Consider the following 24588-nt stretch of genomic DNA (forward strand, 5'->3'; position numbering starts at 1 on the left):
CCTCAGGGGACGTACCAGCTGCCAAACAGTCATTCTCTGTTTGAGCAGAGTATTTATTCATCAGGGAGACACACAAACCACAGCAGCCATGGAGAAGCAGGTAAGGTCTGATTTGATGACATCCGGAGGATCAAATTCTGTTCACGAATGAAAATTATGGCAAATCATTAATGAATCCGCAAATAAACATGGATGGACACACATCAGTACAAAGAGGGGGGACTGTTCATTCAGAAGGGAAGCCAGACATGTTGTTAATAATCGGTTCATCCTTTTTTTTCCGCAAATGCATCTGCTGACAGCTGAGTTATTGATGTGTCAGCTTCACAACCGTAATATTTCCTGTGCACAGTAAGACGTTTGTTGTCATACTTGCAGTCCAAGTTTTTGTGTATTTGTACAGAGGAGCCTGTGATTTCAAATCTTCTCCTTTTTTTGGGTTTTGGTGGTAACTAAAGTAATGTCATGTTGTTTAAGGAGAGAACAAAAATGTGTAACTGTTCCAAATAACTTCTGGTGAATTCATTTAGGGTTTGCAGTATTATGCAAGCATCTGGATCTGCTATTGCTTCACTTTTAACAGGCTGAACTAAAGCGTTCTTTCTCTTATCCCTTTGTCCCTTTTTAAAATCTCACTCGTCTCTCATTACTCGTAAGTTTCTTCAGCCTTCACTTAAAATGATAAACAAAACAGTGACCGGTGTCAGCTCCATCAGCAGCTGTGAGCTCTCTGCACTGGCTTGTTGTGGCAGGGTAAGAGCTTTATGCTGGGTCACTGGCATGACTGTGGATGAAAATGAGGTCCTGCGTGGCGAAATTGAGGCGTGTGACTCTGCGTGTGGACTCGCCACCCCGTGCAGCTGAATAATATTATTTTATCACTGATACCTCTGCAATGAAGAACAGAATAGTCTGCAGGCCAACACTGAGGGATGCTGTCTTGAAGGAATGCTCTGTTGACATGTAGATGGAGTGTAAGTGAGAGCCAACGTACACAGCAACAGCAGAAAAAGTGATCAGTTTGACAAGAACGTCTGTAACACAGCAGCAGCAGGCCTCTTATGTCTGCACGCTGGCAGGGTTATCAGTGACACTGCTGACTGTAACCATGACAACACTGTCAAAAACATCTTAACCTGAGCAGAGAGTGCTTCAAAAACACCCCTCAGCCCAGATGCAGCCAGCCCAGATCCCAACAGCTGGGCTTCTGCCTTTGGCTCTGACAGTCCTCCCTGGACACATGAACACAGCACACCACAACAGATGTTCAGACCTCCTCCAGCAAATCTTAGTGTGGGAGGTTTGAGTGTAAGCGGTGCAGTGTCTCTAACTGAGAGTAGAGGAACAATTGGAGCTCTTGACTGCAGAGTGAAACAGCGCTGGGCCGGTCTGTGTCTTTAACCGCTGCTGCTCTGGTGTTAGGCAGTATTAACATATGGGAGAGTGGTTGAGTGCTTCCTCCAGCGCAGCGTTTGATAAGTTCAGTGGGAGATTCATGACAAAGACGTGACACTGTTGGTTTCTGTTTCCCTCAGAAGCTGGAAGCAATTACAGACTTCTCCAAGCAGCAAAGAATGTAGCAAGCGGTCACCGCACCCTTTAAGAAGGATACTTCTTTTTTGTCAGGAAAAAATAAACACTAAAACTTTCAGGCTATGAGGTTTTGGTGTGGACTAAACATAACATATGACCTTAGTTTTTCCTGCTTAATTTCAGAAACAGCAGACAGTGTAGGCTTTTATTGTTCTTAACTAAAGAGTGGATCTTTGGGCCCCATGATCCAGTAAATGACTAACTTCTGTGACAATTTAAACATTAACACAGAGACTTTAAAGCACTTATATCTCTCAGAGTGTGCCTGTTTCTGCCATATCAGAGAGGGGGGGCGGGGTGATGATTGATTTGTGGGCAAAACCATGAACACAGCTCTGACGAAGCCGCACTAAAGTCAGAAGAAGAGAATCAATTCCAGGCCACTGCCCAGAACAATCCTATATGCTCGTCCAGCTAATCATAAAGCACATCAAACGCACATGAAGAGGAAAAGTTTCAACTATACAACATAAACAGCTCTAATGATGGGGAGGGGGGGGGGGTTTCTTTGCGACCTTAAACTGTGCTGAGAAACACCTCTGCTGAGAGATAACGTGTTAATTGGCTTGGTATACTGGTACTAGCGTGCTCACTCACTCTTGGTTGATGTTTGGATTGATTGTGTGTTTGTTGCTTAGTTATGGGCAGCATGCCTCTGGGATGAAAGCAATTAAAATCTTGAACCTTTGCCACGACGGGAGCAGGACTTGCTTTCATCTTATTGTTTATTGGCATAAATGAAGAGTGAGTTTTGTTCCATCCTAGTTATGAAAATAATCATCTCTGCTTAGATCACTCAGAAAGACAATATAGACGCCGCAGCATGTGCTAACTCAATTAGGCATGTAGAGTCAGACTTTAATGGGGCCTTAATGGTTAACAAAACGTACTGAGGACAAATTTGTGTTGTTTTTCTTATGAGTGGCAGATAAATACAACATTCATTGTAAGGGTGTAATAGTCAATGCAGCGGTGCAGCATGCAGCCCTGGAGACTGATCCCATCTGTTCAAGGCCTGGCTACATTGTTAGAAACTCATCAGAACGTGGTCCCCAAGGTTTGGCGCGCCCCCCCAACCCCTACCACCCCTTTTGTCTCTCCATTTGTTACCCCTTTGTCTTAGTGGGTGTGGAGCCAGGGGCAAGAGCTCAACCCCTTTATGATGGGAGGGGGGAGAAAGGGAGGGGGGGTTGGTGGACCCCGAGCATTAATGGAAACAGTAGCCATGAAATGGCCCACTGGAAGTGACGCTTCCTGGGCATGTTTTACGCTCACATGAGCATAAGGCTGGGGTTGGGGCAGGGTGGGGAGCATCAGCAATGAGGGAGGGAGCATGGAAAGAGACTAGCCAGGATGCTACTGTATGTTTTGTTTAATCTTTCATCCATGTGCTACTGAAATAGAGAGCTGAGCTGTCAGTGGGAGTTGCGTCTCACTCCTGTGCTTTGAGAGGATCACTGTGGACTGTAGCATGTAAGTCCGATTTACTGCTTATTTTCTAATTTGCTTTAATGGGCTGCTCTGGTTTTGCTCTTGGGGGTTTGTTTTGACCACATGCAGTTTGTTCTTCTGCTGACTGAAGACTCACATGGCTCCACTCCAAATGTGTTACCTTACATTTAACCTTAGATTACATGCATGGTTGTTTCTCATACCTTTGTTCAGCCTGAATCAAGTCAGAAATGACTAAACACACACAGGTGAGACAGAGCCTTGAAGCAGGATAAGGATGACATCGTTTACTGCTTATTTGTCTCCTCCCCACCCTCACCCTCACCCCTTTTTCCCCCCTCAGACATCAAAGTTTATATAACGTTGGATTTCATAGCCAACTTCTTATCTACTTTTTCAGGGGGGGTGTTTCTGCCCCCTGTTTGAGTCTTTTTTCCTCCATTTAATACAGCTTGATGTGCCAACTATCACCAACCGAGAGAACAGCCTCAGGCTGCGAATGGCCTTATTTAATGGGGGATGAATATTCATCTGTTTTGAATAATTATTTTGAAAGTGCTGTTATTTATTGATAAGGGAGTATGTGTACAGTATAATGCAGCACAGTAATTTCACCAGGATTACACTCAAAGTGCATCTTGATTGCTACTTATGCACATACATACAAATAAAACCAGACAATTGTTATTATCCATGCAATGTCTGCAGGCTTGTTTTCTTTGTCAGTTTCTATTTTGTTAAAGTTTGGACACAGCAGAGGCAAAATATTTGGATTTAAAAAGAGGAAAAGTTGATCTTTTGAGTTACAGAAATACACATTTTTTTCCAGACTGAAAGCCACAGAAAGCTGGAAGGACTGTGGATCAGGTTGTGCTTTCAGTAGGCGAGGTGGGGACAGTTCCTTAAACCGCAGCCCAGACAATTCTTTTCTTTTTTCTTCTTCTTCTTTTATGGAATGCTTTAAAACAGAAACAGACATTTTTCCGCTTAATGTTTATTACAGTTCAGAATGGGGCGTGACTTTGGATTGACCCCAGAGTGCAGCGAACCATTTTCACCTTTTAAAAAGCGTTAGCTTCAAATGTCAGAGAGATTATATATATATATATAAATATATATAAAGAAATCAATGTAAGTGTCCTGAGTTTTATGGCGTTTTATTGCACATGATTCTGAGTGTGAGAAGTAATTGTTTCGCAGACCATTTAAGGATTTAAATAGCACCGTACGGCCATGGACATCGGCTTTCTTGTTGATTTCCTTGCTGTTGTAAACCACCGGAGAGGTGGTGTGTATGTAAGAAGTGATGTGAGAATAAAGTGGCTCTGCTGTCAGTGTGCTTTACATAGAAAATGGATTTGTGCTGTTTACAAATCCATTAGTGTGCTGGGTGCAGAGCGAGCCAAACATGGGAGTCGCACTGGAAGTCATGCTTAATTTGTGTGTTGTTAGAGGGGCCTTTAGAGTTCGGTGGTGGTCACTGGGAGGAGGGTGACCTCTCTCTCTCAGGTATTGTTGCTCTTGTCTAAAAGTGTCTTTTACACATTTCCTCTCCTTACAAAATGCAGCAGACTTTCGATTGGCTCGGGGTGTTTGGAAGGAACTGGACAGTGACAGACAGCAGCAGGCTTGACTGAGAAACAAACAAGCTGTGAAGAGAGAGCTGAGGGTTTTGCCAGTGAAAAGATTAGAGTGGCATTTGGCTCGAGTGCCAAGATGCATCATTGCTCCTGCCACACTACCATGGCAACGGAAGCTTTATGATTCCCTCACAGTCCCCCTTACTGAGTGTCCAGACTGTACCAAAGATCTTGTGATTATCCATGTTGACCCTCACATTACTCAGTCAACATTTTTCTTGAATTCAGCTGCACACATTTGATCGCTCACTTAAACGACATGTAAATGAGAGGGCTGCATAAAAGCCTATTATAAATGTGCATGTAACCTCAGCTGAGCATCTTTGGAATCCCCATCCATCCCAGAGCTCCCATTTGTCATGCAGGGCACCTCTGCTCCCCGGTGACCAATCAGGAGTGCTTCCTTAGAGGCTAAAAGCACCTCTCCTCCCCCTCCTCCCCACCACCGCCTTATCATCATCACATGTGATTGACAGCCTCCCACAACGCAGTGGGGAAGGGGCTTATTTACCTCCTTATGTTCTCATGGGACTAAGTTAATGATCCCAGCCAACAAAATAATACAAAGAGGGGGGAGAGAAAAAAAAAGCCTGAGAAGTCGACGCCTGGTTGAACCATTTGGAGCAGTTTTTCGGCTTCCTTTAGAGAGGATTAGAGAAGAAGAGGCAGTGTGTGAGGAGAATTTCAGAGATAGCAGTGAGGCAGATGAAGCAGCAGAACCCAGACAGAAAGTGGGAGCTGAAGGGAGGCTTCTGAGGAAAGCTGGTGTTTTTCTGCCTGGGCTTTATTCATCTGTCACCCATGACTGTGGACTGTCTGGTTGACTGACTAACAGACTGCAAGGTAAGGCACGGTCTGATTTTTCAGTGGATGACACTTCTGGCTGTTAGAGAGTTAAAATGAAACATGCTTCACAGTATCCTGCGTACTTTTAAGTATTTGAAATGCAGCACTTTGTTCTTCCATTTACAAGAAAGTTAAGATCACATGCAAAACAAGTAAGAGTGCTGAAGTTTGGGGGTAGCTGGTGTCTAGTGATTTTTTCCCCTGCAACTCTGCAAGATGGAATATTTTTTGACGCTTCATTGCACGTGTTTCCACACTGCATAGGTTCTCCTGCAATTACCCAGACGGTTAATGTGTTTTTGCTGCATTTCAACTCATTACCCTCCTTAACATACCTGAAAATCTTAAGTTGTTTAACTTTATCTCGCATTTCTTTTCATAGTTTTTTGATGCCTCCGAGGCTAAACTGAAACACAAGGAACTCCTGGCAGGAGCTTTCGGCTTACTTAATCTGAATCAATCCATTCCTTATGTGCTGCGGTCTTATTCCATCACATAAACATTTGCTTTACATGTGCTTTACATGAAGATACTCTGACCCAGCGTTGCGCTGACGGGTTCGTCTCAGGTGATGGCATCCGCCTCCAACCTTCATACAGCACAGATGCAGAAACTCCATAACTATGTGGATGCCAGTGGTGTCATACACCACATGTTTGTGTTGGGAGCATTTTCCACGGTGAGCATGATGCCAACAATCTGAAACTTCTCAACACTACATCTGAGTCAGCTGTCACAACCGCACTGCATTCCTGTGTGTTTCCTTTTTAGCCAATGTGCCCACATGGAAATATAAGATAGTGTGTGATCACTTATATAAATAAAGGTTAATATACTTTTTAATAAACATGTGGACAACCAGCAGTGTAGTGAGGCAAACACAAATGACAGGTTTCCCAATTTTTGTCCTTTGTGCAGAGTATAATCATAATTGATTACGTGTTTGTTTATGCACTATTTCATCTGGCTGGTTATTGGATCTCGCCTTAAGCTTGAAACACATTTCCAGCTGCGATAATCCAGACGAAGTTTGGGGAGCGTTGACTTCAAAGCAGTTCAAATTCTGCCTGACTTTATTAGATAAATGTCATTTATTGATATGATGCAAAAACATGTTATTCATGTGCTGAATGGTGTGCAGCTCAGTTATCTACAGTATGTTTACTTTGAAGATGACAGTAAAGCTTTGTTGAGAGTTGTAGCAACACACCACGCTCTGATAGCCCAGAGTGAAACCAGCAGAAAAGTCCTGCCCCTTCCAGATGATTGGCTGATACTACAATTTGCAGCCCACTGCATGTAGATGGGACAGTGAGAGAGAAGAGAGGAGTTCTGCTGTTTTTCAGAAGGCTTTAGAGAGGAGAAGGGTTAGAGGGTCAGAAACTCACACAAAGTGGAAGTCTCTGTACTCAAAGTTCACCCCGCTGCAGTGGATCCGCTTTGCAGAGCCTGAATATCACTTTGAGAGCGGGCTCTCCTGTTTCTTTCTTTTATTTAAAGGCTGTAATCATGTGGCAGGTAAGTCAGAAGAGCAGTTTGTATTTATATGTATCTTCATGTTATGACTCAGTGTTTTTCAACCAAAAACAATGAGTCATCAGAAAGTTTCCAAGGCTCGCAGGCAGGGATCTGTTCAAGCTGCGTTCACAGATTTCTTCATGTGTGTGAAGTGTGGATAATACTTGAGGGATAAGATGACTAAGTGCTGAGGCCGAGGGGGGATTTCTGTAATTAAAAAGCGTCAAAGAGAGTGTGGGTGTTGAGACAAAGTAGATTTTCAATGTCTACGCTTTGTAGCTGTTCCTAAAATACATAAGCCTGAGCAGCAGCCTCTGTCTAAGAGTCACCATACACTGCAATATAACAGCTTCTCTTTCTATTAGATCCACTGCAGCACCGAGGTAGATAAAACCACTCTTTCATCCATAATCTGGCTGCCTTCATGACCTACAAAATACCTTTGACTCCACTAAAAAGATAAAAGATTTTCACCCTGCAATCCATGCTCACTGGCAGTACATCTGGATTCAGTCTGTGAAAAGCACATTGATCTAACGGGGAGTAGGTGTGGGACCTGGTGGGACATGGTGGGACATGGTGGGTGAGTCAGTGCTCGCCCCCTTTTAATTAGTAACTTATCTGGTGGTTGTGAGAAGGAATGTGAAGTTGTCTTCTCACAGGAGAGCATGCCGCTTCTGATCACTCGTGTGACAAATAGATATCAAGCCGTCGCCATGGCAACACATTAAGAGGGGTCTTTAGGCATGGTGTATCATTTACTGTAGGTGAGGGATGGCTGGGATTTACTGGATTTGTTTTTTAGGATTGATAAAAATTAAATTAGGAGGAGTTATTTTCCTAATTGAAAAATGTCACAACATGCAGCCCTTTGCACGTTTTATGAAAACAAATGACTTTACCAGCTGCCTTTCACAAGTCAGCCACATGGTGTCACTCTTTGAGTGTTTTCCCACAGCAGAAAATCATCATTCTTGCTGCATGACCCCAGCAAATTGCTTGTCCTCGCTTGAGGGACAACAGATAAAAAAAAAACATAACACCAGGGTTGAATATTTTGATTTACTATAGTTTTGAGCTCAGTGATTGCTACATTTCTTTTCTTTTTTTTTCCTGTCTGGACTTTTCTAAAAGAGGCTCCAGCAGCCGCGTGCTTGGAAAGTCACATTCTGTGAAGTTCCTGTGGTTGTGGAAAGGATGCAGCCACCTGCTGCCAAGCCGCGGGAAGGAAATGAGAGAGAGAGCTTTGGTGCAACTTTTGATGCTGACCAGGGATGAACTGTGTGGCACAGACAGCGAGCATATACAAGGGAGAAGAAAATTAACGTGTTTATCAGACCTTTGGCTGACCTCTGTTACCATTTCTGAGTCTGTAAGAAACTCATTACAGATATTATAGATTTTCAGCTGAAGCTTATTATACAACCACCTCCTCTTCACTCTGGACTGAGGGTCAAACTTTGCTTTCATTACATCAGCAAAAAAACTCATGACACTGGTATTCTTTTCCATAACATCTGTCTGACAGATGAGTTTTAAATTCAGTAGCTGTAAACGTTTAGGTTTGTAATTAACTTGTCCTCTAGTAATCATTTAAATAACAGTATCAGAGGCGGCTGGTCAGGGCCAGCCTCTTATTAAGCTAATCTCAGTAATGTGTGCAGCTGCAGATCAGGTAGATTTGTCAGTCTAATCAGCTGGCTTCTGCTGCCACAGCTGTAAATCACATTAGGTCTGAGTGGGCCGGCTGCTGAGCTGGCTGCTTTAGGGAGCAGCAACAGGGCCGTGCATTGGTCACAGCCACGCTGCAGAGACAGGATTACAGATAAATATGTTAGGTGTCCGCCCCGGGAAAGAAGCAATCACACTCTTTCAGTCTCTGAATAGGCTACATGCTTCAGAGCTATTATTAAGGGTGATAAAAGACCATAGCCAACAGGATTAGAAAGTGCTTAAGTAGGAAATTGTCTTCATATCTGAGACATTGTGATTGTATTTCATTTTAAATGACCCATTACTTCCTTAATAATATAAAGTGTTAAGTTTGTACTCAAGTTTAGGTTTTGGCACTCACACAGTTAACTCAGTTGTGTGCAGATCCAGCTGTAAACATCTGCAGAACTGCTGAAAATTACATGTAAATACTGTTTTTTTCCACACAATCTGCCAACATGGATCCTAAAGTAATACATGAATACAGACTAGATATGGGCTTCTGCTTATTGTACTGTGATTACAATTCCAAGCTTATCTGATTGTTGCAGACAGTTTAATCTCTCTGGTCTTCATACTTAATGCCTTTTCATCTTTGTGTGTATGCTGCTGAATACAATATCTATCATTACTGATGTTCTGTGCTCCAGTTTGATTTGTGTGATGTGGCCCTGTATGCCCTGAAAAGGTAGGTAGGCTGGTTAAACTTTTAACATTCACCGTTTTGCCATCGCTTGACATGGGTGAAAAGATATAATAATCTGCTGTACCTACTTCACGGAGCGGCGGTTGTTTTCAGGGGGTTCAAACGTTGTAAAAAGGTGGGTTAAAAGGACATTTGATAAAAAATTGACCTAAATTAGCTAGACTAGCTACTACTACCTATGCTAACAGGGTAATCTGCATTTAATCGATATTTAGCTAGCAGTTAAGCTAAGCAGTTAGCTCGCAGCTTGAAGAAGTGTTCAGCTAAACTGCGGCTACCTTTGAATTTCAGTGTCAATAATAGACTGTTTTCATGGTATGATGTTCTGCACTGTGGTTAAATTACAGGTAACTGTATCCTAATATGCCTATTTTGTGGCTGAAATGTGCCTGTGCTGCTAGCACTTCCTCATACATAAATGGCAGAATAGGTGAATTGCCAGTGACTCTCCCACTTCAGGTACGTGTAAAAACGTGTTCAGGAAGTTATGTGTTCAGTATTGCACTCTTAACCTAATATAAAAATATGTAGACAGTGTGGCTTTGACCACTTTGCCATAACTGAACCTCTTATTCTCATGAACAGCTGCTCAAATTCAACTGCCAAGTGTTTTCATGGCACTCCTGTGACTACTTTGTGTTGGCAAAGGTGGACAGACGTGATGAGGTTTATCTTAAATTCAGCCATCCATCTTTTTGATCGTCATTTTGTTCATTCACTCATTTCGTGACACTAAAGTCCCTCCTGCATCAAGGCTGTCCTGAAATAAACAGGGAATTACCAGCTACATTCCCAAGAGTATCTTCCAAGTAGAGTGGCTTGTACTTGCAGCTTGCTCTGAATTTTAGCAGGTCTTTAATATTTACAGTGTGTATCCGTCTCTCAGAGTGTACGGTCCCTCTCTGGAGACTCCTTTGAATGACAGGAGAATTGAAATTGAGCGCAGCAGGGGTGTGTCTGGAAATAGAGGCACATGGTAAGCAGATGGTACCTTGGTGATTCCTGCATGAGGGGCCGGCTGGGATAGACTCAGCAGATGATGTTACGCACATATTCATTCGTAGTCAGCAGATGCTGACTGTCGTTCACTTTTTTGCAAGAGACTTAGGTCAGTTGACAATCTGTAAAGCTTGTATATGGTGCTGCTGTGATATAATTCACTGATTCACCTCGCTTATTGGATGCTGAGGGAATCACAGACCTTCTGTCCCACATCACAAATGGCTCCTCGGGCTCCCTCTCATCTGTGTTTGTGTCTTCAGCCTTTGTCTTTGAATCCCTGGTGGGATTGCCAAGAAAAGTTCCAATCCATTGTGCAGCTTGAAGCAGAGTAGAGAGAGAGAGAGTCACACAAGGCAACCTGAAACTGATCCTTGAATTTCTGAATGGGCAGGGCTGGGAGGACACTGACCTGCCTGTGAGGACTCTGCTTGATCCTCTGCTTATTTGCTGATTTGGACTCTCTCTCTCTCCCTCTCTCTCACTTTCACATGCACACTGTCTCCCTCTCTCTACACACTGTTGTCCGCTCTCTCTCTCTTCTTACAGTACTGGCCAGAGCTCCAGCTGTAGGTGGAGCTGGCTTTCCTGGAATTGTCGGGCAACTTTTCCTGTTGTGCTTGCTACCTCTCTTGCTCAATTTCTCGCTTTAATGACAGCTCTGCTGCAGGATTATTACTGGGGCTGCGAAGAACTCCTGCCATCTGGATGCATAGAGCTCTACAAGCATGCTGGAGTTTGTGACTGGTGCATGTGTTGTTATGTAAACATATTTTGATTAATTTAGGTCAGAAGTTTTCCTTCAGCAAAAATGTCTCGGCAGTGCAAAGTGGGGCGAGATCCATCGGTGGGTAAAGTAAACTGTGTATGAATGAGATAGCTTTTAGGAGCACGTAATGTACTCGGGGGCTGTAACGCAGTTTTCAAGGGCTCTTTGCTACAGTGTTGTTTAACAGGCTTTTTTTAACTTGGAGATATTTTATACCTTACATGATGACATCAGAGGATTAACATTTTTTGCATTGTGTTTATTATACAAAGCTCTTTATTCATATTTAGGGCAGCCTGCTTGGATCATTAACTGAACCTGTTTGTCAAGACTTGCAGAGGCAGAAGTGTGCCAAAAAATGTTGCATTGTGTCTCAAAATGTTCTGCCAGTAGTTCATTTTTTGTATAAATTTGTAGTTTAAAGTGTAAAAAAAAGGACACTGTCTGTTCCATAAGGTTTGATGTGAGGGTATTTGATGGTCCACTCCTTGAGTTCTAGCTACCTGCATCTGTTGCTGTGTAATGAACAAGAATATCAAAGAAACAAAGGCCCATAGATGCATCACAGTCACAAGAGACAAGTGCAACAATTGCTTCTTGTCTCATACAGTACAGCAGGGACGACTGAATATCTGGGAAGATTTGAATAGAATAGAAAGAACAAACCCAGGTCTGTAGCTTCAGAGGTATAATTGCTGTATCCTCCTAACTTCAAAAGGCTACTTGTGCCCCGACTGTCCTGATAATGAGCTTTTGCCTTCTTCACACATAATGAGTGGAGGTAGAGAGTTCACATGGAGAAAGACGCTGTGAGCACAGTGTGTCTACTCGCAGCTGGGGTGTCTGACTGGCTGGGAACAAAGGCTTAGTGTCTGTGATGGTGTGGAGCCCCAGCCATCAGCAAGCAGGCCAATGGACTTCTGCTTGGCTGAGTTGTCAGTCCTCGCCGGCCTGCTGGTCTACGGACTACAGCGTCAGAGGAGAACACATGCGGACAGGCCAGACTATTCCTGTGCCAAATTAAAATGAGCTTCTGCTGCATCATTGACGTTATATGTTCAGCCAAACGAAGGCCAGATACATGTTTATGTATATTATGCTAGCGTGTTTGTTCCTCGCATAGTCTTGCTTGGCAGTTTTCTTTCTCCAATTTCCATAATCAGATATCTTCTACAAATATTTACATACTATCCATATTTTTATATTTATCCCACAATGGGAATGAAATTACAATCAGAGCGATTTACAGAGACTTCTGAGGGATGAATAACTTTGTTTTTATTATCATACGATCTTGATTATTATGATTAAGAGATATTTTAGATTCTTGGTAAATTAAAAATTTTTTGTCGCTAGTCTCAGAATGTCCTTAAAGTAAAGTTAACTACCTTACCACCTGTTTAAGGAGTGTTTACAATTCTACTGCATTTATTATCTTCTAATTTGTTTCTGTCATCTTTACAGATAGCTAATTGGCTTCCCTGGATTTCGCTGACAATTCTACTTTGTTTTGCCTGAAGATGGAAACGCTGGAGTCAGAGCTAACCTGTCCAATCTGTCTGGAGCTTTTTGAGGACCCGTTGCTGTTGCCCTGCGCTCACAGTCTTTGTTTCAACTGCGCCCACCGAATTCTCGTCTCCCACTGCACCCCCAGTGAGCCAATTCAGTCCATCAGTGCCTTTCAGTGCCCGACCTGTCGCTATGTCATCACCCTGAACCAGAGGGGCCTAGAGGGACTCAAACGCAACGTGACACTGCAGAACATCATTGACCGATACCAGAAGGCTTCTTTGAGTGGACCTAACTCCCCCAACGAGACTCGGCGTGAGAAAACAGCCCCTGACAGCAAAGCCATGACATCTCCCGGTGACCGGGTGCAGTGTCAGTTCTGTGAGCAGGACCCTCCACAGGATGCTGTGAAAACCTGCGTCACTTGTGAGGTGTCGTACTGTGAGGAGTGTCTGAAGGCCACCCATCCTAACAAGAAACCCTTCACGGGCCACCGTCTAATTGAACCCTTGCAGGACTCCCATCTGCGAGGGCTTATGTGTCTGGAACATGAGGACGAAAAGGTCAACATGTACTGTGTGACAGATGAACAGTTGATCTGTGCATTGTGTAAACTGGTTGGCCGACACAGAGACCATCAGGTAGCAGCCCTCAGTGATCGATACGACAAACTCAAGGTAAGAAATTATTTGTAGCTTGATGTATGGTGTAGTCCAGTGCATAACACATTCCCCCTTGCCTCACAGAATTCACCCTGCCTGATTATAGACTTGTAAACATGGATGTGAGAACAATCACAGCTCATTACAAAAGCGTAAAAGAAAACGGCAACTTCAAGAACATTTTTTGTCTGTTTTATATGAAACAGGTGCTGGTAACAGTGACTCATTTTTCATTCCCTCATCATTTATTCCCAGGGATGATTAACTAACTGCTACTTAACGACTAATTCTTCAGTAATCATATTTTGTATTGTCTTTCATGATTAGTTGATTAAGAAACGAGCGATGCTGCATTCAGAAGTAATCAGGCAAATGATAAGCTGAAAACCAGATAATATTCTAGTGAGCAAGTGCAGGATGGTAACATTAAGCCAGCTGTTTTCCACTACGGCTTTATTTATTATATAAATATGATTCATCTAACACTTAAGAGTTTTAAGAGCTCTTGCTTACAAGAAGAAAACAATGTGGACAACAAAAAACGTTCCACTCCATCATCCATTCAAATTAGGAGCTGAAAATTCTAATGCCTGGACCTTCAGGGTCATCTGCAAAACCAGTTATTATTAAGAGAAAGTAATACAATTCTTCTGAGGTCCCCTTCCCAGGTAACTCCTTGTACAGTTCTATATCCAGCCATTTTGTAATGATTGTTTGAATGACTCTTTTCTTAAATGATTTCTTAGTAATGAATTACTTAGTAGTTACTTCCTCTTTTGTTGTCAGGTAACTACTCAGTTTAGTAATTAACACCCGAATGCTTTATAGAAAGAAACTACTGAATGATTTAAATCTAATTGAAAAAATATAATGTGATTTTAATTGCTAGCACAACAACTGCAGTACTACAGTGAAAAATTCTACTTTGAGCAGATCTACAGCGGCATTTGTGTAAACTTCACACAGTCTCTGGCGTGTAAAATAAATAACTGCAAAATCACTTTATTCTCACTCAATTATATTTTACAATAGTGCGTGGGTGGGTGGGAAGCTGTCTCTCACTTGGCCGCTCTTAGATGTAACAGTGCCAGGGCCTGAAACTGCTTTCACAGTTTTAGGTTAAGTGGAACTGCTCACTTTCAGAAGATGGGCCGACATCAATAAGACATGAGAGGATGCTGTTAGCTGGAGCATAAAAAGGTGGCTCCGCTTTCCCTTCATTGTAAACTTTCATCGTTAGCTTTTATCATAAGCTTGACTTCAGGATTTTGCCAACTCGCATGGTGTCAGCGGCATTGTAGTTTCTTCAGATCATCAAACATTTACTGTTTTAATTTAGGAATCAGATTTCTAGTTCAGTAAATATTCATCCCAAATTTTGTCAAGAGAACTGCATGGCAGAGACTGCATGAAAAAGGAGAGTCCTCTTGTGTTTTTTCCACAGTTCTCTCATGCATGACTCACAAAGGGATGGTTTTATGTATCACAAGTAACACTCAAAACACCCCTTTTTGTGCCCATTTCTCTCTGTCACAATGCTCGGTCACAGTGGAACTGGGATGCAAACAATCGTTTTTTGTTTTTTCTTTTGCAAAATTTTGGGTAGATAGGTCAGTCTTTAACCTCTCTGCTTTGTTTGATCATGCTGTCATTGTGCAGAAATCTCCTGGCCGCTTTCTCTGTGTGGGCCGTGATCATTCACACCCGGAGGCAGACCAGGTGATCATTTCTTTGATTACACATTCAGGGCAGATTTACTGTGAAATATTCACAAAAACCTGGATGACACTTTGCAAGAGATCAAGTAAAATACTGTCAACACCAGTTTCAAATGGACCTAATGATGAGATACCTTATTGTGGCCTTGGTGTGTGTAGCAGTAGCATTTGTCAATTAAGACAGACTCAATCCACTTTATCTTCTTTACTATAATCTGTTTTCCCTTTTTATTTTATTGGAAACCTTGTTGACCTCATATTCCATGTATTGCCCAAAGCTTCAAGTAAGAGAGGAAACAGCAATTCCCATTTTAGAGAGAAATTATTTATTCTAGTGGCATGCAGAACAGGATCCAGGTGGCTTGCAGCTGAGCTTGTTGATAGTTGTTGGCTGTTTTTGTCACATGTTTACAGCCACAGTGCCTCACATTTTTCACAAAAATTCCCACACAAAGGAATACTGTGGTTGAATAAAGGCATATGTGTGTAAAAGAAGTCTTACTTCTTAAGCCTGCTTTAAAAATTGTGACAGATGTTTGTAGTTGTTTTTACATCATACTTGTGTGTTTTAATGAACACGCATTCCTGTTTAAGGTCACAGGAACGGTGGAAATGTTGAGGGAAAACCCCAGTTTTCCAGTTAATCACAGAGCTTGCATGCAAAACCGACAAACCAGCCACACTGGCGTTTGAACATTTAAATTATTGGGAAAAAAACACACAGAATAATCAGAATCAAGTAATGGAGTAAGGGAATTAAATTAATGAAATTTTATGTGCTGCACCATGCTGACATATTTAATATCAGGGACAGCAGCAAGGAGCTATTAAAAATCACCATGAATTATTTTGGTAATACACCATACCTTTTTGACGGTCCACATTATGTGTGAATGACATGATATATTCTTCTCTTGTGGGGTCAGCAAATATTTGGTGGGCTATTATAGTTGTATAAAAGCCCAACAGTAAGTAGAGCTAATGTACAGCAAATGAAATGACTTTTCCCTGTTTAGCAGAAAGCTTAGCGTGCCATTGTACCCAGAGCTTCTAATGTGATGGAAAGAAAATATTTTTCTGTCAGAAATGTATCAGTCCATTTAATGCCTGTTATTAGCTATTGTCAGTAGCAGCTCAATGCTCCCACTTTATAACTAACAAGTCTTTTCAGCCCCCTCATTTTAACCTGCTCTTAGAGGAAACAACTAACAGCCTTATCACATGAGTTTATTCAAGGAAGCCTATTGTGACACATTCAAATGAAAGAGAACATACTGTACAGAATCAATCAAATTGTGTTGTTCTGATTCAGTAAAAGCTTAACCTGCCAGCAGCAGAGTAAAAAGTCCCAGATGTGTAGCTAGGACCTGCGCTGCTCACAGGATGAAGGGGGGTAGCCAGTAGTTAAAATTTTAAATGTTGACACAGGATAAAAATGCAGGTCCTGACAGTGACCTGTCCGGACTCTGAGAGGAAGGAAGAGAGGCTGGCCAATGCAAAGGTGTGGGACCAGAAGCATTCACACACAAAAGGAAGCTGCTATTCTTTTCTCTCTTCAGGTTTAAATGATTTTAGGAAAGAGAGTTCAAATAGAAAGAGCTGTCCAAACATTATTGTTACAGGAGAAGACATTTTTAGGTACACTAAGAACCAGTATGCCAAAATGTAATCTCACTTTGTGTTTCATGCTTTCTTTCTTTATTATTTGGCTTTATGGCTTTATTATTGTAACAGGGGGGAAAAAGCAACAAAACAGTGGAGTCTTTAAAGATTCAGTATCAGTCTGATTAATGTGGTATTTTTAGTGTGTTTTAACTCACCTTACCTGTACCTGCAGCACAGTATCTGAAATAGCTTTCATCACTCACTTTTCCATATGAATAAATCATATTCATGAAAGCAGTAAAAGAAAACCTTTGCTATTTTAGTACACCGTGACTCATGCCTTATAAAATCACAATGGAGACGAGAAATGGTAACAAGAAAAAGGTTTTTCTGAATATTTGCTCCAAGCTTCAGGATCTTTGCAGGCTTCTCCTACCTGATGCTCTTTTAAAAGTAAATCATGCCTGATGGCCAGGATTATATTTTTGGCATTTTGGAAATGTTCCTTTAAAAGGGAAAACCTCATAATGTTCAAAAATCCATCTCAGAAATCAGTTCTTTAAAATGATTTTTGGATTTCCCATCACTTTGTAATTCTGGCTACAAAGATTACTATCTACTTAGAACATAAAGGCTTTTAGTAATGCAATAAAACAAGCACATTTTCTGTTTTTATTTTATTCACTTGAAAGCATAGGTTCTTTAGACCATGGCAAATGAGCAAATGATGCTAATTTAGATTGTATTGTCTGCTGCTGAACATCAAAGTGGGACTAAAGTTTAGTTTTGAATTGAATCATTAATAACATCCACTTATATAATTATGCATTAATCTTTCAGTTTAGAAGAATAAGTCTGGCATAACGCTCCCCTGTGAACATGGACACAGACAGTTGGCAGACAACAGGCTCGTAGTTGTTCTTATTATACCACTTTTTCTTGTCCACACAGAGGACGTGTTCCAAATATGTCACTTAAGTGCTTCCTTTTCTAACAACACACACTTTCTTCTTTCCCACAAAGTCTGGCCAGTGTTCCTCCATGAGTTATCTTCATTAATTTTTAGATGCGACTAGTACCATACCTCACACAAGATCTGAAATCTATTTTATTATTTACTTGTGTCACTTGTGTTTTTTCAATGCCCCACATCTTTTGGAGAGTAGCAGCAGGACCTGGTTCTGTTAAAATTGTTCACACTGTAATGTACTGGACTGTAAATAAAGATGGACAGACCCTTTGTGACACCACACATAAGTTTTTTGAAGATCAGTGTGGTGACTTAAGTTGTTGCCATTTATGGCAGTGCCAGAGTCCGCTAACCTCCCAGTCAAGAGATGAAACATAGGTAGGAGGAGCTGAGGCAGATGGGTGACACTTACAGCCAGACATCCAGCCAGTGATTTGTGACAGATCACAACCTACCTCAAGGAGCCACAGGAACTTCCTGTCTATAAACTCTGGCAACAGCTATTTTATTTACTGACACTGATGCTAATGTGAAATGATCATAATGATAATATGGCTGTTATGTAAATATTAAATCTTAGCCCCCTCAAAAAAATTCAGACTCAATTCCTACCTGTGTGTTGACAGGGACTGAATCAGGGTACAGATATATTTTCTAACACATCATGCCATGCATTTCCTTGCATTGTGTAGACAACTGTGTACACTGAGTGTACTGAGGAATGTATGACACTACCTAATACTTGCAATATCAGAACTCATTTTGTACCATCACAGTCCCTCATCATCATGCTACCCAATTACAGCTAGAGATTAAATTTGAACCGTAAGCCTTTGATCTGAGTCAGTGATTAACACAGCCAGGGTTTAGTTGTCCAAATCACTGGCAGATGCTCTGCTAAGCTTCCACGGCCTCAGCAGGCTGCGTGATGGGATCTCTCGAGCACTGGTGGGCGGGTGGCTTCACACTGATCAGAGCCCAAATGTGACCAGTCATATCCAGTGGCAGCCTTGAGTGTCCTCTCCTGTGCTCAGTACACTTGGGCCTGATATGGTCCTTATCTTCCCATTCACCTACCTCTCCTGCGAGATTTATTCAGCTGTTTACAGTTTGATGGAGTGGGGTAGGGGTGGGGGTGGGGGGTTAGTACATAATAAAATATTCCCTTTCAATTTTGTTTTGCAGCAAGCCTTGGATTCCAACCTCAGCAGTCTAATCAAGAGGACCAGTGAGTTGGAAAGTCTGATGGGCAAACTTATCCAAACCTGCCAACATGTGGAGGTGAGGTTGTTTATCTGTTCCCTCTCAGGTGGGGGCTTTCAGCCTCCATGGCATTTCATGGGCAACAACTCATTAAATTATTAACACCGTGATGAATTACTGTACCTGAAAGCAGCATTTTATCATGTCAACAAGATTGAGTACCTATTAGTATATGGATCAATAATTCCAGCACTAAATTACTAATTTTAGATGAATATTTATAAACAGAGAATAGATATTATGGGATTCCCCAAACAGTCAAATAAAGGACAGTATATGTTATATCAATTGTTTAACCTGTTACAATTTTAATTGCCCTCAATGCAGATTTTAAACAGCAGGCAATGTGTGTGTTACGTTCATAATTTGTGCTCTCACATGTGCAGAGAATCTGTAAGCAAGGTCAACTTTTCTGGTTTCATGTCACATGGGCTTTGCAGTAAAATTATAATGAGATGAATGCTATAATGAGTTCAAACTTGAACAAATTTTGCACTGTATTTAAACACTTTTTTAATCATTTCATCTATACTTGTGTTCTATCTAGGTAAATGCAGCGCGGCAAGAAAATAAGCTGCAGGAAGAGTGTGAGCTGCTGATTAATATCATACAGCAGCGAAGACAAATCATAGCTACAAAGATAAAGGAGGGAAAGGTATTGTTTATCACCTTTTGTATCTTGATAACCTTTGTTTGTTTGTTTATAGCCTTGTCCACTTTGATAACCTTGCCACCTCCTCATATACACCCACATCCAACCAAGCAGTTCTCATTAGAATGCAGCAATAACAAATCACTGTTGTTGCGTTAAAAAAAAACATCTTCAAAAACTGCTTTAAAGGAGAAAATATAACACATTTCGTAAAATGAGAGGTGTATTGTACAGAAGTTTTAAAACTGCAGTCTTAAGCTCCTTTTACACTGGACCAAAATCCCACTAACTTCTGACATTTGTATTCAGTAGAAATGCAGTTGCAAAAACCAAGTAAAATAAAAATAAATGAAACATTACCCTCTGGTTTAAAATAGGACAAAAAAATATGTGGCCCTTTTCTGGGGTTCTGTATACTTACATCAGCATTCTTGCTGGGTACTTGTACTGATAAGCTCCCCAGAGCTTATTGCTTTGTTTTGTCCTCAGTGTCAGTAATCCATTTTGTGAATACCACAGTGTCTAAAGAAAATGTGCTACACTGAGCCTTTTGAATCGTTTCCTTTGCTTTTCCGCTGTTAGATATCCTCAGAGAGGTGGTGGCGTGCTGTGTCATGTTCAGTGTCAGAGTAAGATCAGCCCTGCTTCCTGTGATGGTCCTCTGCAAAGGGGGACTCTTTCCTTCCTCACCCCGTGCCTCATGTCAGCTTGCAGTCACTAAGCTGTAGAGGCACAGAGGTTAAGAGGGTCTAGTTACTATGGCAGTGTTATGAAGGATGAAATACACCTCTAATGCAAGACTGACTTCTAAGACAGGTTGTAGCTTGTGGTCTTGTGAGAATGCTGACTGAAAAATTAGATTGTCACAGGCGTAAATTTAATTTTTCTCAGGCAAGATTTTCTAATTGGCAAGGTGAAACCCAGTCTAGCATCTTGGCAGGTTGGTGCCTGATTGATTGGTTATTTACCAAGCTTTCCTTATTTCCCATGTCTGCCCAGTCTGTGAGGCTGAGGAAGCTAGCCCAGCAGATAGGCAGCTGCAAGCAGTGCATTGAGAGGTCCTCCTCCCTCATTACTCAGGCTGACCAAACTCTCAAGGAAACGGACCACACTCGCTTCCTTCAGACGGCTAAAAGTATCTGTGAAAGGTAATGTTAGTAACAAACAGTAGATACAGTGGATAAAAATGTTGCCATTGTCTCACAACATTTGTCCTTCTTTATCAGAGTGTCCATGGCGACAGCATCCTCTCAAATCTTGTTACCAGAAATCAACCTGAATGACACCTTCGATACTTTTGCTTTGGACTTCACACGGGAGAAGAAAATGCTGGAAAGCTTGGATTACCTCACAGGTGAGTCACATCTTGAGCACACAGTGTTTTGTTTGGTATAAAAAATAAAATAATAATAATAGTAAATAAAATATAAAGCTTGTATGTAAATTACTATAATCTACAGCAATCTACAGCACCTGTAGTTACACTTTGTAGCTGTATTTTGCAGTCGTTTCTCATGCACACTCTTCTTCTTTTGTTGAGTACCTTTATCAAAATACACGCACATAAAATGCTCCACAGCTTATCACTGAGTGATAGATTCATATAATTTAAAAGCTTTGACAATGACAGAAGCAGCGAGTTTATATTTCAACTGTGCGCCTGTTAGTGAGCAGCAGAAAACTGACATATTTTAGGCAACGGTAGTTTTATTTTCTGCTGAATGAAACATGTTTGATTGTTTATGCTCAACTCCTGTTGTGCAGCATGAATTTAACTCTGCATGGGGTCTGTAGCTGTAATAGCTAGAGGAACTCCAGCACAGATTAATTACACTTGCCAGGATAGGGAAAAAAAACTGAAATAGAAGGTGCTATTTATCCACCACTGGGTCTACAATTCGACAACATATTTTTTTTTTTGGTTCATTATTTTGATGTTGTGTGCAGAATGAAATCCGCTCTGCTTTCATTACTCTCTTTGTACAAGGTTTACTTTTTCTTTTCTCTTTGCAGCACCAAATCCACCGGTAATCCGCGAGGAGCTATGTACAGCTTCATATGACACAATTACCGTCCACTGGACCTCTGATGATGAGTTCTCTGTGGTATCGTATGAACTCCAGTACGCCATCTTCACCAGCCAGTCTAATGTTGTCAGTAAGTCCATATGTAGCTTTCTAATAGGAGCTCAGTGTAATGTTTGCATTGGAAAAGGATGACAATGATGGAAGGATTTGAAAGGGATTTCTGTGAAGGATGTGACTGATTCTGGGCTATGTTACAATATCCATGTATAATAGTGTATTGTAGCAGCAAGGGAGGAGACATCTGCTCTGGTAATGAGATGTTGTACTGAAATACACTATAATTTTTGCAGTCTGAAGGGATAAAAAAATCATAGTCAGACTGGATTTACATCGAGATGCACATCATGAGCTAGCTCAGGGTTCAGACCATTGGAATTGATTGCTCTAATGCAGCCAAAACACACTCGATCAAGCAATTCATTCTTGCCTCTTCTAGTGCTCAAGCCCTCTTGCGTGAGTGGTAATGTGACAATATTTGAATTGTCAAAAATAGCAACTGTAGACTGAAACACTGCACACAGCCATGCTGCATTGTCTCCAAATGTGGATAGATTTGTCTTTGTCAGAGATTTTCTGTGTTTCTTGGCTGCAGGTCTATGCAACTCTGCTGATAGCTGGATGATTGTTCCAAACATCAAGCAGAATCACTACACTGTGCATGGACTCCAGTGTGGCACCAAGTATATTTTCATTGTGAAGGCCATAAACCAGGCTGGAAACCGCAGCAGTGAACCAGGAAAACTTAAGACCAACAGTAGGTCCACAACACAGAATTCCTCACAGGAACTTCAGTGAATGCGTTTTACAAAGCAGCTTTTAACATTTCCGCCTTATTTCAAGGTCAGCCATTCAAACTGGACCCAAAGTCTGCTCACCGAAAGCTGAGGGTGTCCCATGACAACCTGACAGTCGAGAGGGACGAGACGTCGTCCAAGAAGAGCCACAGTCAGGACCGCTTCTCCAGCCACAGCAGCTATGGCGTTACAGGGAATGTCTACATTGACAGTGGCCGCCACTACTGGGAAGCTTTAATAGGAGGAAGCACATGGTAAAAGCATTCAATTGTTTTGTAGTTACATTGGAGATATGGCTGTAGAGTGTTTAGTGGAATATTTGCTGGTCAGTCTGTTACCTAGTGAATTGCCTACTTAGCTTAATTGCTAGCTGACTGCAGATCAGCCTGCTAACACTGTTTATATAGTAGCTAATACATTGTAATACATTTTTAACCAACATAATAATACTGCAATAACCCAATTTGTTTAAAACATGTTATTTTGTTGAGTAAAGAAATGGAGAGGTCAAATTACATTTACTCTTTCATAATTTCACAGGTTTGCAGTGGGAATTGCTTACAAGTCAGCACCAAAGCATGAGTGGGTGGGCAAAAACTCAGCCTCTTGGGTTTTGTCTCGCTGCAACAACTCATGGGTGGTGCGTCACAACAGTAAAGAGATTCCCATCGATCCCTCCCCCCACCTGCGGCGTCTTGGGGTGTTGCTGGACTATGACTCAGGTTCTCTGTCTTTCTATGATGCCGTTGGCTCTCAGCACTTGTATACATTTGACATCACCTTCGCTCAACCAGTCTGCCCCGTGTTCAACGTGTGGAATCGGTGCTTAACGATCCTGAGCGGACTGCCTATCCCTGATCACTTAGAGGGGACAGACTACAACAACTGATCCTGCTGGATTTGATGTTTGTGTCTAAAAAAACAGCCCAGATTGCCTGTACCTCCTTAAACTGTGATAATTCCTAAAAACAGTAGCCAAAAGAGATGCAGTGGCCTTTTGTGTCCATTCCTTAAAAAGCCTTGATTGAAATTCATTGGAATTATTTAAGAAATTCTTTCCATACATTTGTATATGTGTTTCTTTGCTTTGCACATAAATGTACATAAGTCTGTTGGGTGGTTTGCTTACACTTTAAAATGTGCTCCGGATACAATGTAAGTTCATATTACACACTAAATGCAAGTGACAAGGAGACACTTTGGCTCAGATGTTTCTGGAGTCATGTTTTTATATTGTTGTTGAACTATGTTAGCACTTTGACAAGACCAGGTTTTTGCTAAGCAATTTGTAAGCCACTTAAAAATGTTTGTCATTGAATTAAAAGGAAAAAGCACTTAAATAGATCCACTTATACTGAAGTACTGTTTCCCTTAAAACAATTTGAAATCAGGCAATGCAGCAATATTTATTATGTAAATCCTCTAGTATGCAGTTTAACATCAGGGAATATGCATCTAGCTCTTCATCACAATATTCACTTTTACATTTCTTTGACAAGATATAATAAATCACTTGATTACCTGTGTGAGTCATCCTCCGTGCTTTATGATGTACTGTCAGTTAAATGTGCCTGATTGTGATTATATTATTGGATATATCCTGTCTCATTTAGCACTGAAAACAGTAAGTGCTACCCCTACCAGTAAGTGTCAGTCTGGCTTTACAGGACTCACTCTGACCCACAATGCACCACAATACAACTTTTGACAAGATCTGCTCTGACATTTCTTTTTGTACTGGAGTAACATGGCTTGAATTCTGCAGCGTCTCCTTTCAACTAAGTAGACGAGAGCAAAAAGGAAGAAAATGTCTGAACTCTCTGTGACCTCCCCGTGAGACACCCTGCAGACAAAGCTTCAACACTACCTCCTCCATGTAATGCCACCACAACTGGGTTTTAAGATGTGATCGTTCATTTTTGTGTTAAAGAACAGCTGGAGGCTATTTGTGTAAGTATAATACACAGCACAGGTTTCGACTATAATTTCTCTTTTACAATATCTAACATATTTTCACAGTGATAAACAAATCTGATAATGAATCTTATGAAGAAAATGTTTTGGTAACATATTAAGCATAAAGAGATCTGTC

General features: G+C 41.4%; 1 protein-coding gene across 5 annotated transcripts; it reads left to right on the forward strand.

Annotated features, from left to right (window-relative positions):
- Positions 1-24022, forward strand: mid1 (midline 1). 5 transcript variants are annotated; one of them, XM_028392960.1, is made up of 11 exons: positions 1-100; positions 12701-13422; positions 15067-15126; positions 18886-18981; positions 19511-19618; positions 20615-20763; positions 20842-20969; positions 21629-21772; positions 22295-22456; positions 22543-22750; positions 23037-24022. In XM_028392960.1, the coding sequence occupies exons 2-11, from the start codon at positions 12757-12759 to the stop codon at positions 23383-23385; spliced, it is 2070 nt and encodes a 689-aa protein (XP_028248761.1). In that variant the 5' UTR covers positions 1-100; positions 12701-12756; the 3' UTR covers positions 23386-24022. The 5 variants fall into 5 exon arrangements, with proteins under 5 accessions (XP_028248761.1, XP_028248765.1, XP_028248764.1 ...); XM_028392963.1 differs by lacking the exon at positions 1-100 and adding an exon at positions 5338-5528; XM_028392961.1 differs by lacking the exon at positions 1-100 and adding an exon at positions 6849-7049.
- Positions 24023-24588: the final 566 nt, after the last annotated feature.

Source organism: Parambassis ranga, chromosome 21 (genome assembly GCF_900634625.1).
Source record: "Parambassis ranga chromosome 21, fParRan2.1, whole genome shotgun sequence".
Taxonomy (NCBI): Eukaryota; Metazoa; Chordata; class Actinopteri; family Ambassidae; genus Parambassis; species Parambassis ranga.